General features: G+C 26.2%; 1 protein-coding gene across 1 annotated transcript in view; it reads right to left on the bottom strand.

Moving 5' to 3' along the window:
- Positions 1–678: 678 nt before the first annotated feature.
- Als2 (Amyotrophic lateral sclerosis 2) overlaps positions 679–23,570 on the bottom strand; it is a 34,310-nt gene continuing 11,418 nt past the window's right edge. Inside the window, exons 3-28 of the mRNA XM_067281287.1 lie at positions 22,298–22,478; positions 22,122–22,231; positions 21,680–21,749; positions 21,431–21,608; positions 21,091–21,346; positions 20,853–21,009; positions 20,658–20,783; positions 20,464–20,592; positions 20,308–20,378; positions 20,171–20,237; positions 17,545–17,753; positions 17,309–17,467; positions 14,917–15,083; positions 11,652–11,761; positions 11,502–11,579; positions 11,176–11,327; positions 6,619–6,792; positions 6,374–6,550; positions 6,148–6,243; positions 5,969–6,073; positions 5,678–5,854; positions 1,993–2,041; positions 1,852–1,913; positions 1,712–1,775; positions 1,457–1,639; positions 679–1,299 (exon numbers count right to left, since the gene is read on the bottom strand). Of these exons, the coding sequence (XP_067137388.1) occupies positions 1,255–1,299; positions 1,457–1,639; positions 1,712–1,775; positions 1,852–1,913; positions 1,993–2,041; positions 5,678–5,854; positions 5,969–6,073; positions 6,148–6,243; positions 6,374–6,550; positions 6,619–6,792; positions 11,176–11,327; positions 11,502–11,579; positions 11,652–11,761; positions 14,917–15,083; positions 17,309–17,467; positions 17,545–17,753; positions 20,171–20,237; positions 20,308–20,378; positions 20,464–20,592; positions 20,658–20,783; positions 20,853–21,009; positions 21,091–21,346; positions 21,431–21,608; positions 21,680–21,749; positions 22,122–22,231; positions 22,298–22,478 (3,352 nt within the window). The 3' untranslated portion in view covers positions 679–1,254. The remainder of the gene's footprint in view (positions 1,300–1,456; positions 1,640–1,711; positions 1,776–1,851; positions 1,914–1,992; positions 2,042–5,677; positions 5,855–5,968; positions 6,074–6,147; positions 6,244–6,373; positions 6,551–6,618; positions 6,793–11,175; positions 11,328–11,501; positions 11,580–11,651; positions 11,762–14,916; positions 15,084–17,308; positions 17,468–17,544; positions 17,754–20,170; positions 20,238–20,307; positions 20,379–20,463; positions 20,593–20,657; positions 20,784–20,852; positions 21,010–21,090; positions 21,347–21,430; positions 21,609–21,679; positions 21,750–22,121; positions 22,232–22,297; positions 22,479–23,570) is intronic.

The following is a 23,570-nucleotide window of genomic DNA, read 5'->3' as shown; positions in this document are numbered from 1 at the left end:
GCGAAGTATAATATACGTAATAGATATACCGAATGTTAAGTGATTTGTAACGTCACCCGACACATCGGCGGGGTCAGTTATAAATATAATAGTAGTATTCAATTTGATTAGTATAACATTTAAAATAGTGATAACGGCATAGAAAATTTTGGAATAGAGACTTGGATAAATACAAATTGAACGAAAGTTAAGTAAGAAATACAAAAATTTCTTGGGATGAATCGATAAACACATGATTGATCAGTAAAAAATGACAGAAAAAATGCAAACAGAAGTGATTCAAAAAAAAGGAATGAAGATAATGCATGGAAAATTAATCCTAAGCGCAATAAAATCTATGATAATGATAATCTAAATCGTAGCTATAAATTATTTTCATTTTTCGTATAAATTAATGGCATTTATTGCAGTTAACTGATGTACTCCCGCTCAGTAATATTTCAAATTGAATCAGAAGTGTACAACAAAAGCAACTGTTGCTAATGTATAAACAAAAATTCGTATCACAAGTAATAAAATTATGTAAACTAAGTTTTTTTTTACTAAAAATTAAAATTATATAAAACATTAGATAGAATGTAATGGAAATGTAATATGTTGTTTATAGCAAATTAATGTATGTTTTTCAATTAATTGCTATATTTAGATAGTAAAAATGAAAAAATAAAATAAAATACAAATTAGAAAACATTTTGATTTTTTATTATTTTAAATTGTATCAATCCTGAAATTACATTGTAAAAATATACTTTGAATTAACATTATTTTATATACAAATTTAAATTATACACATAATTTAAAATTTGCTAACTTTAACGCAATTACAAAATGATTATTGATGTAGAAATTTTTAGTGAATACAAAAAAAAATTACAATTTTTAAGCATTTGCATTTACAAAAAGCTGAATATCTACATAAACTTCTGTGTAAACTACATACATATAATCTGTATAATATAAAACTTAGAATATTTCTTTGCTTTTTTTTTCAGCTTTAAAAAATGCCACTAACTTTTTCTGCATGCTTACTTTGGTTCTTTGAAGCATACAGCAATATTTAATAAATATGATTATACATACAAAAGCTGTTAAATAATTTTCTCTTTATTTGTACAAATTTATAGAAGAAAAATAAACTTTTAAAATATTTATAAATACCATTCTAAATGTCATCTGTTGCCGATTTAATTTGTGACTAATTATTTGAGCAAAACTGTGAGGTTCGTCCTGTACTTTATAAAAGTACTGCCAACATTAATTATTATCTATTTTTTCTGTCCTGATTTGAAAGTAGCATGCCTATAATGGATTTAATTTTGAAAAATTAAAATTAATTTAATTCTGTTAAATCATCCACAAATACTCTCATATTTTTAACAGGAATTAATTACATGCTAAATAATCATTTAAAGTATTATTATTTCTATATACATATAAGTAAAATAATCTCTCTTACTTTCAAAGTAGTAAACATGATGCCGTATTCGCCATTTTGGAGGTGTCGCTCCATTAAGTCATCTATGAGATGAATTTCCGAGCCTAGATGACGTATTCGAGCTCTGACTACAACATACTGAAAGACAGGAAATAGGTCATCCATCTTCCACAAAAAGTCTGAACTTAAATGTGTTTGGACATCCTGTAAAACAATTGGTAAATTATATTCGTACTATTATTTAAATGCTAATGTACTATTAAAATAGATGTCGACCTTATTTATTTCGTAGAAAGTCTGATATATTACTTTCAATTTATCCAATGGCGTAAAAGCAGTGCTAAAACATTAAATAAATAAAAAATGTTAATTTAATATCATAAGTTTATAACATTCAGATCTGCAATTTTGTTTACCTGATATGTTGCAGAGTTTCAACTGCAGTTGCAAAATATTTATCCTTGACTTTGCATAGACTCTAGTCAAGTGAAAATGACAAAATAAATTTCTTTACAGTAATTAATTTTTTTAAATGAAAAAAGATAACAAACAAATACCTGGCGACGTTCTCCAATAGCGTCATCATCCGATGTTACCCAAAATTTCCTAAAAATAATGATTATTTTTACATATCTAATACAATATGTTTATAAATTTTATTAAACTAAACTATACTGAAATAATTTATAATTTCTTAACAATCTTATAAACAAATAAATAATATAAATTATTTGTAAGTGCTAAAGATATAATTTGCAGTTTTTGACCAATTTTTTATTTAATACCTTAATTCGTGTGTCTATCTACTAGGAAAATACCATTACTGTATTATTTTTACTAAAATTAACAATCCTCATATTATAATGTAGTTTTGATATAAAATTAATTTTACTTGGTAAAACAATCTTGAATACCAACCATTAAATTAAATCTAAAAGAAGATAACAACTGATTATAATAAAGTTCTATTTTAGCATTTTTAATTTTTTTTTAAAACAAAATTGAATAAACATTGTACTGTTCTTCATATCCAAGTCAGCTTTATTATTAAAAAAAGAAGTTTTTGTAAATATTTTAAAATAAGTTATGAAAAAACAATTAAAATTTTTGACAAGTACATAACGAACAAGCTATTTTTATCAAGAAAACAACCAAATGCTTTTAAAATAGCTTACATTTTATTTTATTTATTTAAAAAAAAATAAGTTTTTTCCTATTATACTAATTATAGAATAATATTTACACAATATGATATTAAATATAATTATTTTATATCATAAAGTATACAGAATTAGAACGTAAATATTTGTTCGAAAACAAACTATAAAATTATCAGTTAAAAAAAGTTTCCAATTATTATTAAATAACTTTTAGATGTAAAATAAATCAAATTAAGATCTATTAAAGTTACTTAATACTTATCAATATGTGAATGATTTACTTAAACTATAATTACAATTCATATATAATAAAAGCTTATAAGACAAGTAGTATTACTAAAACTGAGTGCGAAACTATAAATTCTTATATTTAAAACACTTTTAAAATCAGCACATTTTAATTAAATACGATAAACAAAAATGAGTAGTTTCACTTCTTTTATATACTTATATATTATTTGAATTTATCGCATTGACTATATTTATTTCATATTTGCTGTTTACCAGAGAAGAGTCAATTTGTAAATATTTTATTGTAATATTTATTGAAAGTAGTTAAAAATAGAAAACTCTATATTTTCAAAAATAGATTAAATTTCTATCAGTTTTTGTGGAATTTGAAGTAAGTTACATTATCAAATTATTAATTTTAAAATATCTATTCTAGTATAGTATTAAATTCTTATCATAGAAATATATTTCTATGAGAAGAATTAATCAAAGTCAAATTTAAAAAAGTTTTTAAATTAATAAAGTACATATTAATGTTAAAATAAATTACAAATATAAGTAAATATAGATATCATATATTTAAGATATGGATTTAAAAAAATTAATCAAAAATTTAAATAAAAACTGTATTATAATGAGATTAATTACCTTAAATTGATATAAAATATTGGCTTAGCTAGATTACACACTTATTATACAGATCATCAATATTAATTTTAAACAAACATATTTGATATTTTTACTGATATGTAAACTTAAATATCTACTAAAAACTATAGTCGAATATAATCAAATAATGCAAAACACTTTTATAAGAATGTTTCTTTTTCCTCTAAATATAGTCAAGGATGTAGCCATACAAAGTTGTATTTCCCACACAAACTCTTCTGCCTTTCACTATCTGTTGGCACCTCTGCCACACCATTTAAATTAACAGCAAAAAGTGTAAAAAACAGGTACATCAGACTTAAATACTAAGCTATATGAAAAGTCGTGAGATAAAGAATAAAATTTAATACCTGTTCAGCCCCACTTTTTTGTTTACTATAGTTTGCGTACGGCTTCATATGACATAAAATACTGATAAGGCAGCTGTTTGAACAATAATTTGTTGCTGGTGATCATGGGCTATTGCATGTTTATGGTAATTTGTCTACCTACACTAAGTCTATGCAAGCCATCTTCTACACAAGTAACCCACACTCAAATTTCTGACTACATCCCAGTATAGTGAATAAATTGTTATATTTTCAATGCCAACATCAACTTTTAATTTAAGTTTCAAAAACAGAAATTTTTAATACTTCAAAATGTTACACAAATTTTTTACAGTTTCATTAATGGTAATCATCATTTATTGATTCATTTTATATGGGAAATGCATTTTGGACCATTTTGTCACTCATCAGCCACTATACAAGTTACACATTGTCAATAATCATACATCATTTTAGACAAATGAATTTACATGGATAAGAATTCCACATTTACATTTTTTGATGATGAATACCTTATCCATTTAAAAAAAAAAAAAAAAGCCAACTTTTTAAATATAGAACAAATGTTAAATCTTTAGAATCACATTTTCTACTTTTAATCATTTCCAGTTCCAAAGAACCTTTATAGCCCCACTCCTTTTCACCCTTGTTTTTTCCTAATCGTAATTGTATATCCCCTCTGGTGTTTAAAATAGGATACCAAGAACCATGTATTTATAAACCATTGTTATTATTATTAATTTTTTCTGTTTCTTTTAACTTTATAACTTCACTTTTAAAACTATTTTTTTGTTTTTTAATTATTTTATTTTAATGGAATCTTTAACTATTTTGCAATTGTTATTGTTGCAATGTTCTGCTATTGCAGAGAATTTGTTGTTGTACTTTATTACTGCAATATGTTCTTTTATTCTAATTTTAAGTTTCTTATCAGTTTCTCCTACATACTACACATGTACATTAGCACAATTACAGTTAAATTTATAGACTAAATTTTTTGCTTCTTAAATTTTCCTTTTATTTTTTTAATTTTTTTATTCATAATTAATTTTCCTAGTGTGTTCAACAATTCTGGTATTAACATTATTTGGTAATTTTTAATTCCTTTTATTTATTTTTAAAAAAATGCCTTTCTCATAGTCTTTATAAATTGTGATTAGTTGGGAGTGTTGGTAATATTTATTCTATTCTGATCCATATTGGATAACCACTGATTTGTTGTTTTTTTTTATTGTAACCATTCAATAAAAAGACTAATTATTTCACTTATTTGCACATGTGTATGTAGGAGAAACTGGTAGGGAACTTAGAATAAAAGAACATATTGCAGCAATAAAGTATAATAACGATACCTTTGCAGTAGTAGAATATTGCAAACAATAACAATTGTGAAATAGTTAAAGATTCCGTTAAAATAACTAAAAAACAAAAAATAGTTTTGAAGGGGACATACAGTTACAATTAGGGAAAAACAAAGGCAAAATAATGGAGTGGGGCTGTAAAAAGTGCTTTGGAATTGGAAATGATTAAAAGTAGAAAATGTGATTCTAAAGGTTTAACATTTGTTGTATATTAAAACAGTTGGCTGTTTCTTTTATTTATTTTTTAATGTATAAAGTAATCCCCATCAAAAAGTATAAGTGGAATTCTCATCTATACATATTCATTTCTCATCTACATATGTCTAAAATGATGTATGATTATTGACAATAACTTGTATAGGGGCTGATGAGGGACAAAATGTTCTGAAATGCATTCTCTGTATAAAATGAATCAATAAATGTTGACGGCCACTGATGAAACTGCAAAACAACAACCAGGCATAAAGCAAATAAAAGAAACAAATTTCTTACATGTCTACTCCCAGGAAAGTCATAAGTGCTACATCTGACTGTTTATTCCATTTGAGTAAACGTTCCCAATATTTTTCATTCTCTTTCTCATTGAATAGAGCATAGAGTGTGAATAATGGAGGGTAAATTCTAGGTAACAAGATTGGATGGAGGAGACTTGCTGGAGTTGCAACAATACTAGAAATAATTATTTTGAAAAAATTAAATGCAAATCATGTTATTGCATTATTAAGACATTCATCTGAAATTTTCTAAAATGCATACTAGCATAACATAATAGCATTTATATACCTATTAGACTCCTTTTCTACATCAGATAAAGTACTCCATTCATCAGAATTGGCAGGATTTAATGATAATGGATGATCAGGATGAGGAAGTCCAGGAAATAATATTCTAAACAAAATAAAATTATTACAGTTTCTAATAATTTTTAATACAAATAATACTAAATTAAATTAAAATATTACCTTATTATTGAATATGTTCTTTTAATAAAAGAATTTATTTCTGCTATGGCATGTGGTAAGAGACGTGGATGAGCACCAATACCCAAATAAGTAGCTCTTGTAACAAAATCAAAAAATTAAATCTTGAAACAAATTAATTTTACATCTGTCTACTAAATTATTCCTATTTCTAAAATGCAGTACTTTTAACATATTTATAGTAAAGAAATATAAAATTAATTCTAACCTATATACATCAACCAATCCTTCTATTAATAATCCTATTGGATGAAAATGGAAATTAGATGCTCTCTGTAAATATTCCTCAATTTCTTTATATCCATCAAATGTTAATTTCTCAATTTCAATGCCAATTTTTGGTATACGTTCCAAAATATCGATGTCTTCTTGATTAAGCTGAGATCTGAGAAAGTTTGAAATATTCAATCACTTGTATTTATTATTGATGTTAATAAATTTATAAATTACCACCTTTTCTTGGATTGAAGCTCTTTCTTTCTTTTGCTTATTGCAACAGCTATTGCTTCCCAAGCTCTTTCAGTGTCTATTTTAGGATTGACTCCCAGTACACCTAACATCTCACAACAATGACCGAATATATCTTCCCATTTCTTATCTGCAGGCACACACAACTGGCCAAATGAACTAAATAAGAAATGATTTGTAATAATAAAACTCTTTGAAAACAAATAAAGAATAAACATTTATTTTTGTGGGAATATATATATATATATATATAGGGTTTACATAGAATAATAAATTGCAATGAAAATGGAAAGCTAACATTAATTTAATTTTGCTTTCGAACCAATTCATTTAAAATTCAAAACAGTAATATTATTATATATAAAATTAGATTTCATTCCATAACAATTATGTTGAAAAATCATATTTATAAACAGAAAATATGATTTCTCATTTTTATCCTGCAAACTCATTCAATTATTTTGACATTGTTGACATTTTTTTATTATTATTAGACTCAACATCAATATGCAGTATTTTAATATTTTTTTTATTCCAAATTATATAACTAATTACTATTAATAAAAAATATATTTTCCAACAGTTTAAACAGAAAAGTTTAAAAACATTCCAAAATAAAATAGTTATAATATACATTTCTATTTTAATCAAAAATAAAAATAATTATTTATTTCAGCTGAAACTGTATTTATATTGATAATGGTATTATAACATAAGTGTGTGTTAATGTAATGCTGTGCGTGTTGTATTAAGTAAATTATACAAAAAAATTATAATAATTGAATACAAAAGAATAATTAATAAATTTTGATAATTTTGTAAGTTTTATTCTTGAATATTTAATTTAAAAATAAATTATCAAATTTCTCAAAATTTTGATTCATTCTTTTACATTATTTTTTTTTATATATATATTAATTAAAATGGCACAATTGCATTTAATAAGATATAAAAAAATTATCCTCTCATATAAGCTTTTTATGTCAGCATAAAATTACAAAATTTTATAACATTTTTCTTATCAAATATATAAAGTAGTCCAAGAAATTCCTTCATCAATATCTTATCATTTTCTTTTTCTTCATTTCTTGTGAACTTTAATATAGTTTAATAAAGATAAATAGATTTTCAAAATGTTTGCTTTTTGTGGAAATTTCCAAAATATATTGTTTTGTAAAGTTATACAATGCTGTATTGAGAAAAATCTTACAAAATTTCATTTATTAAATTTGAAATCAGATAATCATAGCAGTATTTCATATAAAGAATTCTGAATACACTAATTTATTTACATTTACTACACATACGAATTTTTAAATGCATTATATAAGAATTTGAATGTTTCCAAAATCAATTTTAAAAAAATCTAAATTAACATGAACGTAAATGACTCTAATTATTGAAATTATTTATATAATTGTATTGTATCATATATATTTATTTTCATTTATCAACAGAACACTACTTGATAAATTTCAAAATTATAACATCTCTAGAAGTGAATAAGAAGCTGTAAATCATTACTATACTAATACAAAAAAAATCAAATAATATTTGCTTACTAAAGAACTGAGTTTTATAACAACTGGGAAAATAAAGTAATTATAAAAATAATTTAAAGATACATTCTATTTTATAATGCAGCTTTATGTATATGTATAATACAAAAATATTCTATTAAGTATTTTGAATTTAACATTACAATCACTAAGTTAAAAAAGAAAAATAATATATTTAAATACAGTGGGTGATTGGTTAACAAACATAATCCGTTCCAAGACTTTGTTCGTTAACCGATTATCGATTTACCATAGGTTTTTATGGGAATTTGATTAATTCATTCTGGAGACCCCAAAAAATAAAAAATATATACTTTCTTACTACATTTATTTATATATAATAATAAAAATACATATATACACAGTCTTGCATTTTTATTAGTTGTGTTTTTTCCGTTTGTGGGAGTTAAAGAATCTGTCTAATGTCGATTGCTTTTCTCTATTCTTCAGGATTTTTCAGCAGTAATCAATAGTATTGTCGTTGTAGAGATCCCCAAGCCTATTAACCTCAATCTGGTTTGGATGCCATTCTAAGACTGCCGTTCTGACATTCTCCCACTTCTTCAAAAGATCTTTAATAAAAGATGTCGGCATTAATACTCTTTTTCAGAAGAAAACATATCTCGCTGAGTTTCTTGGTGTTCTTCGTTCAAGAGTTCTTGACATTCTTCTGTCATCAGATCAGTTTCAGGTTTCATTATGAGCTCTTCAATGTTCTTTATTTCTCAGATGTGATTTTTGTTACTCCTTAAGCTGCTTGAGTCTTCTTGATTATACAGTATCTTTCTTAGATAAGATTGAACTGTGGTCTACTGTAGACTTGTTTAAGCCATACTGCCCAGCAACATCAGACATCTTCTGCCCACTTTGCTATTTTACTCTCATCTTTCAAAAATAAAAACAGACTCAAAACTTAACGCGTGCCCGCTCGACAGTCTGGTAAATACTATAAGAAAGTTGTTTGTCAGAAAAATAAAAGGCTGAAATTCAAGGGAGAGTTTCAAAGTTCAGAGGAATACTATCTGATCAGTATATACTACCGGGTTGAGTGTCAATGTCGACGTCTCCCGAGCTCTGAAAAGTTTCAAATTGTTGCCCGAAAACAAGAGAAGACGAATCGGTATTCATTATTTTACATCGCTTCTTCTTGTGTTTGTTCTATGAGGTGTTCATTATCCGATTTGTTCGTTAACCGATCACCCACTATCTCATATTTTAAAATTATAATTATTAGTGATAATTCAAATAAACGTAAACAAATTGATCTCTAGTTAAACGTTAATTAAACTCTGATAAAAATCATATGTTTAATTCTTAGATGAATATTTATTAGAAGAAGGTATACTTTGAAAAAATTAAAGTAGTCTGTAACATTTATGTAGAGCAAAAACTTTTTTGAATATCTTGATAATAATAGTAAAGCCAATGATTTGTGTAATTTACAAAATTTAAGTGAAAATCTGTTCTGTCCATTGTCTCTTTTCACTGCTTCATTTTACCGAATTCTTATATGATCATGTTTTATAATATAGGGTGTGGCAGATTAACCTGATGGTTTTTAATTAAAATAGTGTACAAGTCACATAATTATTCTATATTAATTTATCATCATCATCCTCCACCTAGCCTTAGAGTATTTAACACAAAACTTTTTTAAATAATCACTTTTTGAATGTTGTTACATAAGGTGGTGTCTGCACATGCTTGCAATCATTCTCTATGACTTTCTACAACATTTCAGGGAAAATTGCTGCCATTTCACCCCTGATGTTCTTCCTATTCAACTTTACCACAGGCTTTGAATTGTTCCCGGTCTGAGACGTTGTCCCATCTTCTTAAAATCACAGATTCTGATATTCAACATCACCCTGGGGAAACTGCAGTTCAAGAAAGTTGTGAAACATTTCAATGTTCAATTACTCTTGCAGCTCCAGCCTTCCTTTTCTTTGGAAAAATATTGACCAATCATTCCAAAAGTTGCTACACCATACCAAGCAATAACCTTAACATTGTATAAAGGTTGCTCATATAACTCATGATGGTTTTCATACAAAAAAAATGTAATTTTATTATTAACACTAATTTCAATTGTTACTAAATGGCTTTAAATTAAACAGCGTGTGTGCTCCAAGATCATTCTCTCCATCCTTATGGCTTCAGTCACAGTTGTATTTAAAAACTATTAGGTTAATCTGAGATACCCTGTATAAAACTACTTTTAATTGATCAATAACTGTTAATCACATTGAATTATTATACAGACATTTAAAATTGCATATTAAATATTACCTACAAAGAAATTTTGTAAAAATGTTCAACAATAAATTAAGAATACATATTTTAAATGTTAACCCAGATTCAATATTATGCAGAAAAAGTTAAAAAAAACAGCAAATTATTATTTCTTAGTATGTTTATATGTATTTTAAGAAAGAAGCAAATATGTAATTCTCATGCATTCTTATATTAAAATGTAACAGATATATACTGGAATATTAGATAAAATTTGTATATTTATAAAAATATATGTTTTTCATATTCAACTTTTTATGAATCATTGCCTATTAAATTTATTTATTTTTGTTTAAAATTATATTTTCTTTAAATATGTTTTTCTCAAGTTTCATGCTAATCAGAAAAGAAATAATATCCAAAGAAATTTACAACCTCTGAGCTGTAGATTAGCTTCCCCTAGTCTAAAAATATGTTATAAAAAATTATTTGAAAAATCTACTTTAATTAATAAAACAAATTCAATATTCATACTTACTGCAATTTATTACTATAATATATTTTTAATGTCTAAAATATAAAAATATTATGTTAAGTATTACAATATTAATAAAATTATCACAATATTTTGATTGCATACAGTATTAATATTTAATCAAGAAGTTTAGTTTAATAAGTTATTTTATAAAAGTATATTTTTAATAGCAAAATACTAACTTTAATTGATATCATATTATAAAAAATTAATAACCTTAGATTTGTTTTCTTTTTATCATGAAAGTTTGATATTGGAGTTAATGGATGTTGTGACTTGTGATAGATTCCTTGTATTTTAAAACTATCACAACATTTTCCAGTGAAACATCCTTCAATTTTATCACCATTGGAAAGATGAAGAGTGCCCTAGATAAATTGAAAAGTACAATATAAATTAATTTAAACTTACTATAATTAAACTTTTATAAAGTTAATACATATATTACTTTAAAATTTTTCTTAAATATTTAATCCTATATTAAGACCTTAAAAATAAACTGAAATGATTGTAGAATTAGATTATTGAATATGATTTCTCACCTTTCCATTAAGTACACCACCTGCTCCCAATTCACCTTCAAAACATGTATTATCTTCAAAAATCATTACTCCATAGCCCTAATAATAGTAATAATAAATACAGTCATTTTTCAATATAATATAAATTTGAAAGAAACTAATATTACTTACAGAAAGTTTATTCATAACAAAATTTCCCTCATAGTAAATGCCATCAATAGTTACAACCATGCCATTCCCATGTTTACAATCTTCTTGCCACATTCCCATGTATTTTTCTCCTATTAAAAAATAAATTATCTAAACTCTAAAAAAATTTGAAATTTTAAAGATATTTAAATTTGAAAATGTAAATATTGAAGTTATATTCAAGCTACAGTTATAACAGAATGTAAAAACTAAAAATCACTCTATATAGAAACAGATTAATGTTAAACAATAAACAAATACTTAGTAAAATTAATTCTATAAATAAAAATTTAAAAATATTTATATTAAGATAATATTCTAATAAGCATTACAATACAGTAATAAAACAGTGCAAATAAACAAATATTTTTAATGGCAATTCTTTTTAAGTATTTAATAATCACTTCAATCTGTAGAACCTCTTCAAAAGAATATGCTTTTTCAAATTTTCTATTACAGTAGAGCGTCATTTATCCGAATCGATTGGGGACTTGTTCGGATAACCAATTGTGTATGAGAAAAAATATTAACCTATCCCATGTTAAAATTTTTCTCTGTTGCATCACTACGCGTTCAATTTTTGTTGATTTTAAGCCTAACGAAAATTTTTATAATAATAATCATGGCTATTGTATTCTTAAAAATCATTTCTTAATTTTGTACAAACAAAATAAATATATTGAAAGATATAAAAACAAGAAAATTATACATTAGAAGTTAATCTAGTATCAAAAACGTTCAATTCAGCACGACACAGTCCGACTGGAAAGCTTTCAGTTGATTGGCTTTTGGATAAACGACACTCTACTGTATTTCAATTTAAGATTTTTAAAGCTAGAATAATCATAAATAAAATCAAAAAGAAATAATAAAATATAGAGTGATCATAGTAAGTATTCAGAGCACTCTGTAGAAAGAACTATTGGACAAATCTCAAGCAAATATGTTTTATAACAGGTTTTGGGCCTATTAAGGTCTTGTTGAGTATTTTCCTTGTTTGTATTATGCATCATAAATGTTTTCCAACTGGCCAAACTGTCATCAAAAATTATTATTTGAGCACTTTGCATTGTTTGCATGAAGCAATTGTGTGATCGAGGGAGGTAGGAGGAAGTCGTATCTCTTCTTTCTGGCAACAGGTTGTTGACCTTTCACTTGTCAAGATGGCTAAGTTTACGATTTCGATCCCGAGAGTCAGGACTCTTCTTGTCGGGCGAGTGGATGGGAGGTGAAAAGGGGTCGACGATAAGGCAAAAGCGATATTCGAGTCAAAGAGGACACCATTTAACAATTAAAACAAGATTTAGTGGAATTAAACAAAGGACACAATTACAAAAGTTGACTAATTTCCCTAATTCACGTAGGGTTCAAGAGAGAGCTTACAGGTTCAGTTCATACCTCTTAATATGTTCCTTATCGAGTTAGCACTTTGAAATCCAAGAAGTGTATATCGGAATCCGGGAATGGCACACTTTTATAAAGTCACAACTGAGCGCGGTGACGCTGGAACTGTAGGTCCAGAGTGGTGACGACCTGCAATAGCGTTGGTCCGGCAGATGATAAGAGACTCCCCTGAGGGGGGAAGAAGTGACTTTTATAGCTTTAGGCTGGGAAAATTGGTCATGTGATCAATGGTTGATGGCGATTTGAATCATAGGTGTTCCCGGGACCAAAAATATATGACAAATTCGGACATTAACTATAAACTTAAGTTGCAAGATGATCTGTATACAGCTTAAGAACAATAAATAGTTGACAGTTATATAGCCAGGGACGCATATTTTCTCGGTTAGGAATTTTTTTTCTATCGAGGATGTTTACAATAAGGAAAATTATTACAATTTTGAGTCTGATGGAATTCCAGATCTCACACAATACATAGAAAATGACCAAATTTGTGGTGAGAAAACTTATTGATTTTCCACCACGATAATGAACTTGCTCACAATGCTCTTCTCTTGTTGGGCTGCAATTTGAAAAAAATTGTACACCTATAAATTCTCACTGTCGTCTGTCCATCCATCTTTTATTTATCTTGAGAATGGAGTTAGATAGATAAAATCTGAGACCAGATAAGGAAACCTTAAGGACAGGAGACTTCAATTAACTATATATGATGTAAACCGGAAGTCATATTATTTCAACTCAAAACTTTTCCCCTGAAAGGTGTTATATAGATGACTGGAATGACTATTGTTAAAAGAAAAGTACGATGTACAGTGGGCAAGCTGCTACTAATTTGAAGTGGAGAGGATATATTTTAAATGAAATAAATTAAAAATTGCAGTATGGCATTGTGACAATGTCACAATAAATAATTGTTTGTTTTTCATCATCAATTTTTGGCCAAAAATTCAACAAATATGGTTCTGCATGCTCCATATGATCTGATATGGCACAGAGTGACTTTTTTCTATTTCTTTGACTAAAATTTCTGCTATGTGGTCACTGTTTTGACTTGACTGATGCCATAAAACAAAATTCACTTTGAGTCCTGAAGGGGTTTCACAAAAATGACTTTAAAGTATGTTTTGAGAATTGGAAAAAATATTGGCATAAGTGCATTGTGTTGGAAGGGGATTACTTTGAAGGTAACAAAATAAATTTTGATGAATAAATTCAAATCTTGTATTTTATTGAATCATTCCTGATACTTTTGATCTTAGGAGTACATAAGGAAACACTGGTACGGAGGGAATAGGGAGACTGTAGCTCCAGGGTTCATGACTGATTTCCATGATCTTGATGATCTGTAGACAGCAGATATCTCCAATCAGCAGCATGGAGATATTTAACTTGAAGAGTGTTGTATATATATATATCTTGCATATGCTGGAGAAATTAGAGGTCCAGATAGTAAAAGTGACAATACATCTGGCATGGTATGCAAGAGTTGTTTTTCTTCTATAATTTCTAAATTATTTGCTTAATTTTAATTTAGTTACTAATTATTAACATTATTGTTATTAATCTTCCATGAGATGATTTTTATTACTACAATTTTTTTTGATAGCCACCATCTCAATAATATTTAATATTTTACAGGTAATAATTACCTGTAGTCTAAATTTGATCATTTAATCAGTATTCTTGTAGCCCTAAAACGGTGTAATAGTCAGGTTTATGTCAGGTATATAACACAGGCTTAAATTAAATTATATATATTAATTATAATAAATTATATGTATACATAATTATGATATAGTTTTTTAACTTACTAAAAATATACAAAGAGATGAATATTTACCTGAACGAATGTCATCCATAACACCGTAACCATGACGATGATTAAATGCCCACTGACCAATGTAAACACTAGCTGCCGAAGAAAAAAACTGGCCAAGTTTGAGTACACCATGACCATGACGATAACCATCTTTAAAAAAACCTTCATATACATCTCCATTAGGATACCTAAAAAAATAAATATTTAAAAAAATCTACATTGAAGATTATTCATAAGAACTGTAAAATGTGATAAATTTACATTTTCAATACCGTATTTTACGGACTATAAGACGCACTTTTTTCTTCGAAAAATTGTCTCCAGAGTTCAGGTGCGTCTTATAGGTATTTTTAAAAAAAATTGCTTAAAAATTAAGGTGCGTCTTATAGTCCATAAAATACGGTATGCTACAAGAATATTACATGATATAATTAAGAATAGCCAGCATTTTTGATCTTGTAACTTATCTTAAACCACATCTAACTCTGCTACATCTCAAAGTTTATAAATTAAATTTTTTATTTTATTATTATTATTATATGTGTAAATTATTAAAGTTTATGTTTGCTTTATTGTCAAAATTTAATTTATTTAAAACTTCAAAATTATAAGATTTTTCCAGAATTCTGTTTAATACTTTGAAATGTAATAAAAATTCAAAATTTAAAACCTTTATAACCCAGTAATAATTCTTAATAAACAAGTGTTTTCAGTATCTTAAGCAATCATTTTTATGTTCATTTTAGAACATAAAGTTTAAAATACAAAATTATGTGGGTATGAAGCAGAAATAGAGATAATTGTTTAACAATTACTGGTATATAAATGTAAAAATTAGTATACGTTAAGATGGTTTGTTTTCAAAATTTTTAACCTTTTGACATGAGGCTCTTGATTTATATTAAAAATACCTACATATTAATAAATTGGTTACAGTTTTAGTAATTAGAAAGAATATACTTTAGCATTTCCATGTGTCATATCTTCAAAAACAGCTCTTAGATCAACTTTTTTACTAGTTTTCAATCATGACACACAATAGTACTCCAATTTTGGTATCAGTTGCATAATATTCAATGAACAAACTGCCAATTCAATTATCTAAAGTATATCTTCTGCTTAATAAGTTATGTCAATTCCCATTTACAGAATTTCACTCAATTTGCAGAAATCACTAAGGAATTTCTAATTTATCTAAAAGAATTTGTTATTTTGATGAATTATTGTATTGCCTCAATCAAACCCTGGGGGATTTATTTTTAAAATGTACATGTCCCTCAGTGTTTTTTTACCTTACAACTAGATATAAATGGGTAAAAATTGATAGAAATATCTTAATTACTTGTACATTTTCCAAACTATTAAAACCATTTATTATTGTATTTATGAGTTACAACTTCAACATTTGAAATAATTACTGTTTTTACAGTTAACTTGATTCAACATCTTCCAATTTGGTTATTCATGTCTGCTTCAATGACATTGTTGGAATAAGATCTTGATTATTGTCTTCTGGTTCAAACTCACCACCTTTTTCCAATTTGAGTTTTCCTAATTATTCTTCATCTAATAAGATTGCAATTTTCCATGCTTGATATTCAACAATATTTATAATTTTATTTCCAAAAATGTTTCCATGAAACTTAGAATAGAAAGTGGTGTCTGACTGTAAGCAATTTAAAGAGGTAGAATTTTAATTAAATTTCTTACCTGTCACTCTATGCTACATTATCTTATACAGTGAAGTACCTCAATATGTTTTCCATGATTTTCAACCCCGAGTTTATTTGAATCCTGGGGTTTAATCAAGAAAATAAGGTATCATATTAAAATATTTATGATCTGCCTGTTTCTCCTTATATTTTTCAATTAATAAGATACAAATAAAACTACAATATATTTTTTACTAGGGTTTTTAATAGAGTTTTACTAGGATATATTATTGCTTCAAAGAGGATGGGCACTTTTATCTGCTTCTAATGTAAAGCATTGTTTTTATTATTTTAATAAAAAAAATAAAGATATTCAAATTCTAATGTTTCAAATATATCTCAGTTTAAAATTTGATATCTAAGATAGATATATTGAATAAATCTTGTAAATGCTTTTCTTATGTAAAACAATATTAATCATCTATAAAATTTAATTCTTTATGTTTTAATTAAATAATTTCTATTAATAAAAGCTAGTAACTGATCATTTGAATAGTCTTAAAAAATATAATAAATTATTTACTTTTATTTAATATATTTTATAGGATATTTCTTAGATCTGTACAATATGATCATAAAAAAGAACATTTGTTTATCAACATCTTTTGATAAGTTTTAATACTTTTTAGAATATTTTAAAAAATTCTTACTTTGATGAATAAGACTATTATCTGAATTTCCTAAAAAAATAATATTCTTACTTTACTACACCTAATCCATTTTGTTTTCCATCTTTCCAATAACCTTCGTAAGTTATGAATTGTTCACCACTTGGTACCATATACAGGCCTTCTCCATGCTGCATATTTTGACTGAATTTCCCTATATATTTTCGACCATCGGGCCAGAGCATTTCTCCACTGAAAGTGATTAAAATAAATTATGTTCTAGTAATTTTTATATTAATAATTAGATATAATTCATTTAAAAAACTTACTGTCCATGCAATTTACCACATAGCCACATTCCTGCATATTTTGCATCTTTATAAAGAGAATGTTTACTGAATACGTAAGTTGCATGTCTTGCCAATGGAGGAGATAATCGCCGATGATTCATAGTAAGCCAAGTTATGGTATCTTCTATTCTTTTTTCACCATCAAGCATTTTTTTGATTGACTGATTTAAGGCACATACCCACTCTGTCTACAAGACATATTACTCAAATTATAATTATGTTATATAATGCTATCATTTACTACAGCTGAATAAAATCTCATATATCAAATTATCTTGAATTTAGTATTCCTAATATAGCTTTCAATATTTTCTACACTACTGTTTTCTGTATTTTTTATATATCAATGATTTTAAATTTACATCATAATAATTATAATAATATTGTTCATTTAATAAACAATCCATATTAATTAGATAACATTTCTTTATTACATAGATTATAAAGAAATTACAAAATATGTAAATAAAATTTTGAACTGTTTCAAAATTTTATTTTTTGATTTTCAATTAAAGTTAATTAACATTTTTTGGCATGCAATTATTGGTCCTAAAAGTCAGCCTGTGCTTGACTACAAAAATTTGTGAGCCAAATTGACTTGCTTGTTCTAAAACTGAGCTTAAAAACTTAAAATCTGCAAGTCAATGTATTATAAGACAAGGATCAAATTTCAACCTTCATTTCATGTGTGCAGCACACTGATCATATAAAATGACACTCAACTTCTAAACCTACAGATTAAAAAATCAAAAAAATTGGGGAAAACTCCAAGTAAACAGAAAATTGTGCACATACTGCTAAGAACAAATTAAAAGGAAATTATTAATTCCTCATGAGAAGATATTAAGCCTCAGTTACCTTGGGTATTTCCTGTTATCAGTGATGAGTTCTAAACACCTTATAATAGCCAATTGTTAAATATGTTGACGTATGTCACAGACATAGCAAAAATTGTTCAACTTCATTATTGTCTCATTTACTTTTAAATAAGTCAATTAAATGTAAATTAAAAAATAAACTATAACTTTATTGAAAAAGTTAAATAATAAAAACATTAAATTATTCTCTTTTTAAGTCTAATTTATAAAATAGTCATGTTTTTAAGTAAAAGGAAATAAATAACTGTGGTCTATTTATTAAAAATTATTTTGTAGTGATTGCCAGAAATCACACATTAGGATTAATGCATCATAAATTATCTTGAAAAATTTTGGGTTAATCTTTCAACATATTGTTTCAAGAATTTGAAATTCTTGTTTTTTTTTATTTATTGGACATCATAAGAAGCTTGTAATGATGAATTACTAGCATGTAAATCATTTGTAATATTGCTCTTATTTTCATTCATAAAGGGTTTTTCTCGGAATCAACATTACAGTCATGTTCATGATGTTGTAGTGATTAATCACTATTGTAGTTATGTGTATATACATATAAAAGGGAAATTCTGCTGTCCGTATCAGAATTCAAGATGTCATCGCGCGGGTTAATTGTTTTGCGTTGTCATATAACCCTTTGCTGGATGCTTCTAAGTGGTAATAGGATTGGATGGCTCTTACCACTTGAGCACAGCTGTAGCCCAGATGGCGGGCAGTATAAAGGGAGATGCCCCATGTGTGGAGAGATCTTTTTTTCTCTGACCGGATCACCAACTGGACAGAAGAACCATTGAATTTGTTCGAGGAATTCATCGAGGAGTACTTATGACCTCGTGGTATAATGGTCGGTCGTCCACAGATGAGTACTTTGTAAATTAAAGTCATTTGTACCTATTGTATATATATATTTACGTGTAGATCTAGATTTGTTCGTACTTGTCAGGTATATACTTGTTATAAGATTTGATTCATCTAATTCATGTCGCAAAACGGGGTAATCGTAATTGTATAATCGTAGATATTGTGTATCAATGATCCTAAGTTTCATAAAGAATATATAGATATCGATAATTCGTCGTCTGATTAAATTTGTAAGATCCTCTACACACTTGCCATTTTTATACGTCAGGAACATTTCATTGATCCTCGATACTACAATGTCAACTAGCCTTTTAAAATAATGCATAAATAATTGAATCATCATCTTAAAAATCAGAACTATGTTTTGTTGGGAGAAAAGATTTCACTGTTATCATTTGACACGATAATGTTAACTTCAATTATTGATAAAAATGTTTTGAAATATTTTAATTTTTTTTAACTCCTCATTAATTACTCTTCACAACCTTGGTTTGAGGATAGGTATTAATGAATTAGTCTAAAAATAAATACAAAATGCAAAAAAATTATAAAGTATTGTAATTTAAATGGTATTGTTTATCATTTTGATTATGAAACAAAATAGTTAATTTTCTTTCACTTTACTAATATAAAATTTTGAAAATTTACTAAGAGACAAATTTTGAAAATTTACTAAGAGACAAATTTAATAAATTTATATTTTTGTAACAGATTACATAATTTATTAATGAATAAACAATTTCTAATTAAAATTTGAAGATAGCTCTTAGTTTATGCATTCTTTTTAAACAGTGTGGAATAATTTGTTAAGCTACATTTTATTTATATTATGCATCAACTATAAAATAAAACTTTCTTTTATTTACCTTTTCACTTGAAGTTGGACATGTGAAAGTTAAAATTTCTTCTGGTGTTGTTAAAACAATGGCATTTCTGAATAAAGCAACATATAGTTTCAAAGTAATATTTTTAACAATTGCAAAATACTTTTTTAATTACTCACTGCAAATTACTGGAATCTGGTAATGGTTCAACCCAAACTAATTGTAGTGGATAACTTTGAAGACCTCCAAACTAAAATATTTAATTTATATATTAAATTTCAATTTGTATTTCCAATTTGTAAAAATATTTGATTATAAATAATTTAAAAAATTACCTGACTATGTACAAAAACGTCATTAAAAAGAATAAACAAATGTGATGAAAAACGACCAGATGAGGCCAAATTTAACGGAAGGGTACGACTTTCTTTCACCAACCTTCTTTGAGGTGATCGAAATGTATCCTAAAGAAATGCTATTTAATTAAAACATTCCAATAAAAAAAAATATCTTCAATATAAATTTTTACCACAAGTTTTTGAGGAGAATTATCCCAAAATAATTTAGTAATTTCGGCTTGATGAAGTTCTCTATTTGCTATCTCTGAAATATGTTTCCATAACATTGTTGTGTTTACTTCTTTGTCAGGAATATGCTAAAATATAATTTTTAAAATCTTTATTATTTAAATATATTAATTTTGGATTAAAATATGAAATATTACCTTAGGAACAATTGCTGAAATTCTTGTAAATAATCTAACATAATCCATTATTCTCTTAATGGGTATATTTAATAAATGGACCAAGATATCAGGAATGCTTTTTTGCTCTAATCCAATCTCTCCAAGGATATTATGTGCAATACTTGTCACAGATAGACTAAAAGTTTTTAAAAATTAATGTTATAAAGTTATATTTATAATTATATTTTACAATAATTTTTAAAATGCTCATCATTACCTAACATGTTTTCCATACGCAGTTAGTGCATTAACAGCAATAACATCACTGAGAGATTTGATATAATTCAAATATAAATTCAACCATTCTTCTTCATTTTCTAATATGTAAATAGAATCAAAATGACATTGTCCTTGAACAAGAAGTGTTAAATCATTTGCATTCAATGAAACCATATCTATCATTTCAGCAAATTGGCCAATTAAGGATTTAACAGAATCAGCAAATATTGGAGAAATATCAAGTAAATGTTGACCTGATAAAACATTAATATCTAATATTAGACTATTGTTTTTAATTTTAAGATTATAAAATTATTAAAGTAAATAGTTTTTCTAACTTTTATCATCTTTCAACATTGGTGTGAATACTTTTGATAGAATAATTTGTAATTGATTGTAATATCTTCTTTCTGTTGCAGCAAATTCATGTAGAACAGGCATTTCACCAATGCCTTGCTGATCAACAACACATCCTGCATAAGGTCCACCAGCAAATATCCTTGTAACTAAACCACTCTAAAATAATTAATAATTTTAACATTTATATTCACAGTGAAGAAAACAATATATATACAGTATATTTATACCTTTTTTAAAATATTGAGTTGAATAAGACCTCTTCTCTTCAAACATGAGCAACTTTCTGAATTATTTGCACTGAAAAGTTATGCATTAATAAACATTCTAATCAAACAAGACAAAATAAGGTCACTATTAATGAATCAACAGATAAATTTATATTTAATATTTTTGTTTAATAATAAGTAATTCAATTGTAGACATATTTATAAGATTTTCTTCAATGATTAATCATCACTACACATATTTGTGCATATATATATATGTTTTCAAGTTTAAAATTTTTTATATAAAATGTTTTTTTATAATAATTATTATGCTCCAGTAAACACTATAACAGCTGACAATTCTACCCAGAAACTTTCCATAAATAAACCATATTTAGAGTAATAACACATTAAATAATAATATAATAAATATATAGCTAGAGGTTGTTGTAAACTTAGTTACCTGTCATGACTACCACAATAGAAAAGGGCTATATGAGTTGTCTTGATATCTGTCAGTAATAAAGTGTGATTGGCACCAGCTGCTATATCCCATACCAGATGCTGAGATAGCTGTTAATTAAAACAATAAAATGTTATCATTTTATTACTAGATTATTCATAATAAAATAAACTTACTTCAATACTTTTAGGTGTTAACACTGATTTTGAACTTAAACTATGTCCAAGCTGCATACAATCATTTTTTCCCCAGGTGTAAACTTTGCAGTCGGCTGTAAGAGCAACAGAATGTTCACTTCCAGCTATAACACGAACAATACCTTGCCCAGAAAGAGATTTGATGCAACTAGGTTGAAATCTATATATAATTTTTAAGTTTAAATAAGTATTACATAAAATAATAGTTACAAATTAATTGACTTAGTAATATGTGACTTTAGCATAACATGAAAATATTCAGTAAAATGAAGTGTCATATATTGCTCTCTAATCAGTAATCTAAACTTTTAAATGTTAGGATAACAAAAATAAGGAAAATGGTCAATAAATATTTTGAATATTTGTTAAAAAGTTCATTAAACTGTATGTACATTAAAGATTTTAGTTAATTTAAAAGTAAATAATATAAACAATTTTAAATGCTATAAAGAGTAACTTAAATACTCAATAATGAAAAAATAATCTACTTAACTATTTCTGGTATTATAAAACCATTAAAAATTTACTTTTGTATTAAAAAGAAACCCAATTTTATTGTTTTATTTCCTTTACATTTAACATTGGATGAGAGTTTATTCTTCCTTTAGTAGATATTTAAATTTTTAAAAATTATTTTGTTTTGACAAATTAAAGCAAAAAATCTTTTAAAGAAATCTGTATTTGAGAATTACATCACAAAAAAAGTCAGAATAATGAATAAATGAAATGAAATATATATAAAACAATTTTAATAAAATAAACCGCACATTATCTTTATGTCATTAAAAAAGTTAAGGATAAAGAATATTTCACAAATTATATTTGTTTTATTCAGATGGTATGAGAATTTTTCTATATTATTTACAAAAGTAATTTGAAGTTTTTTCATTTAGGTTTAATTAATAGCGAGGTTAAAGCCGAAGTTTTAAATGCAAAAACGTGTACGTCGGACGTTCGGCGCCACTTTCCTGTAAGCCTAGAAGTTTGACAATGGTGTTTGGAAAGTCAGTGGAATCATGCTTGACATTCCAAACGCCATTGTCAAACTTCTAGGCTTACAGGAAAGCGGCGCCGAACGTCCGACGTACACGTTTTCGCGTTTAAAACTTCGGCCTCAACCTCGCTAATAAATTTATATATTATATTTATTTATTTATTGTTTTGAATTTTATTTATCTAGAATCACAAAACTGTTTGAAATTTATTTATATATTCAAATATTAACACATGTAACAGTTGTAAAATTCTTAGT

Source organism: Centruroides vittatus, unplaced genomic scaffold, assembly GCF_030686945.1.
Source record: "Centruroides vittatus isolate TY-2023 unplaced genomic scaffold, ASM3068694v2 contig_914, whole genome shotgun sequence".
NCBI classification, from domain to species: Eukaryota; Metazoa; Arthropoda; class Arachnida; order Scorpiones; family Buthidae; genus Centruroides; species Centruroides vittatus.
Note: the sequence above shows the minus strand (reverse complement) of the source record. Positions and strands in the feature narration are given on the sequence as shown.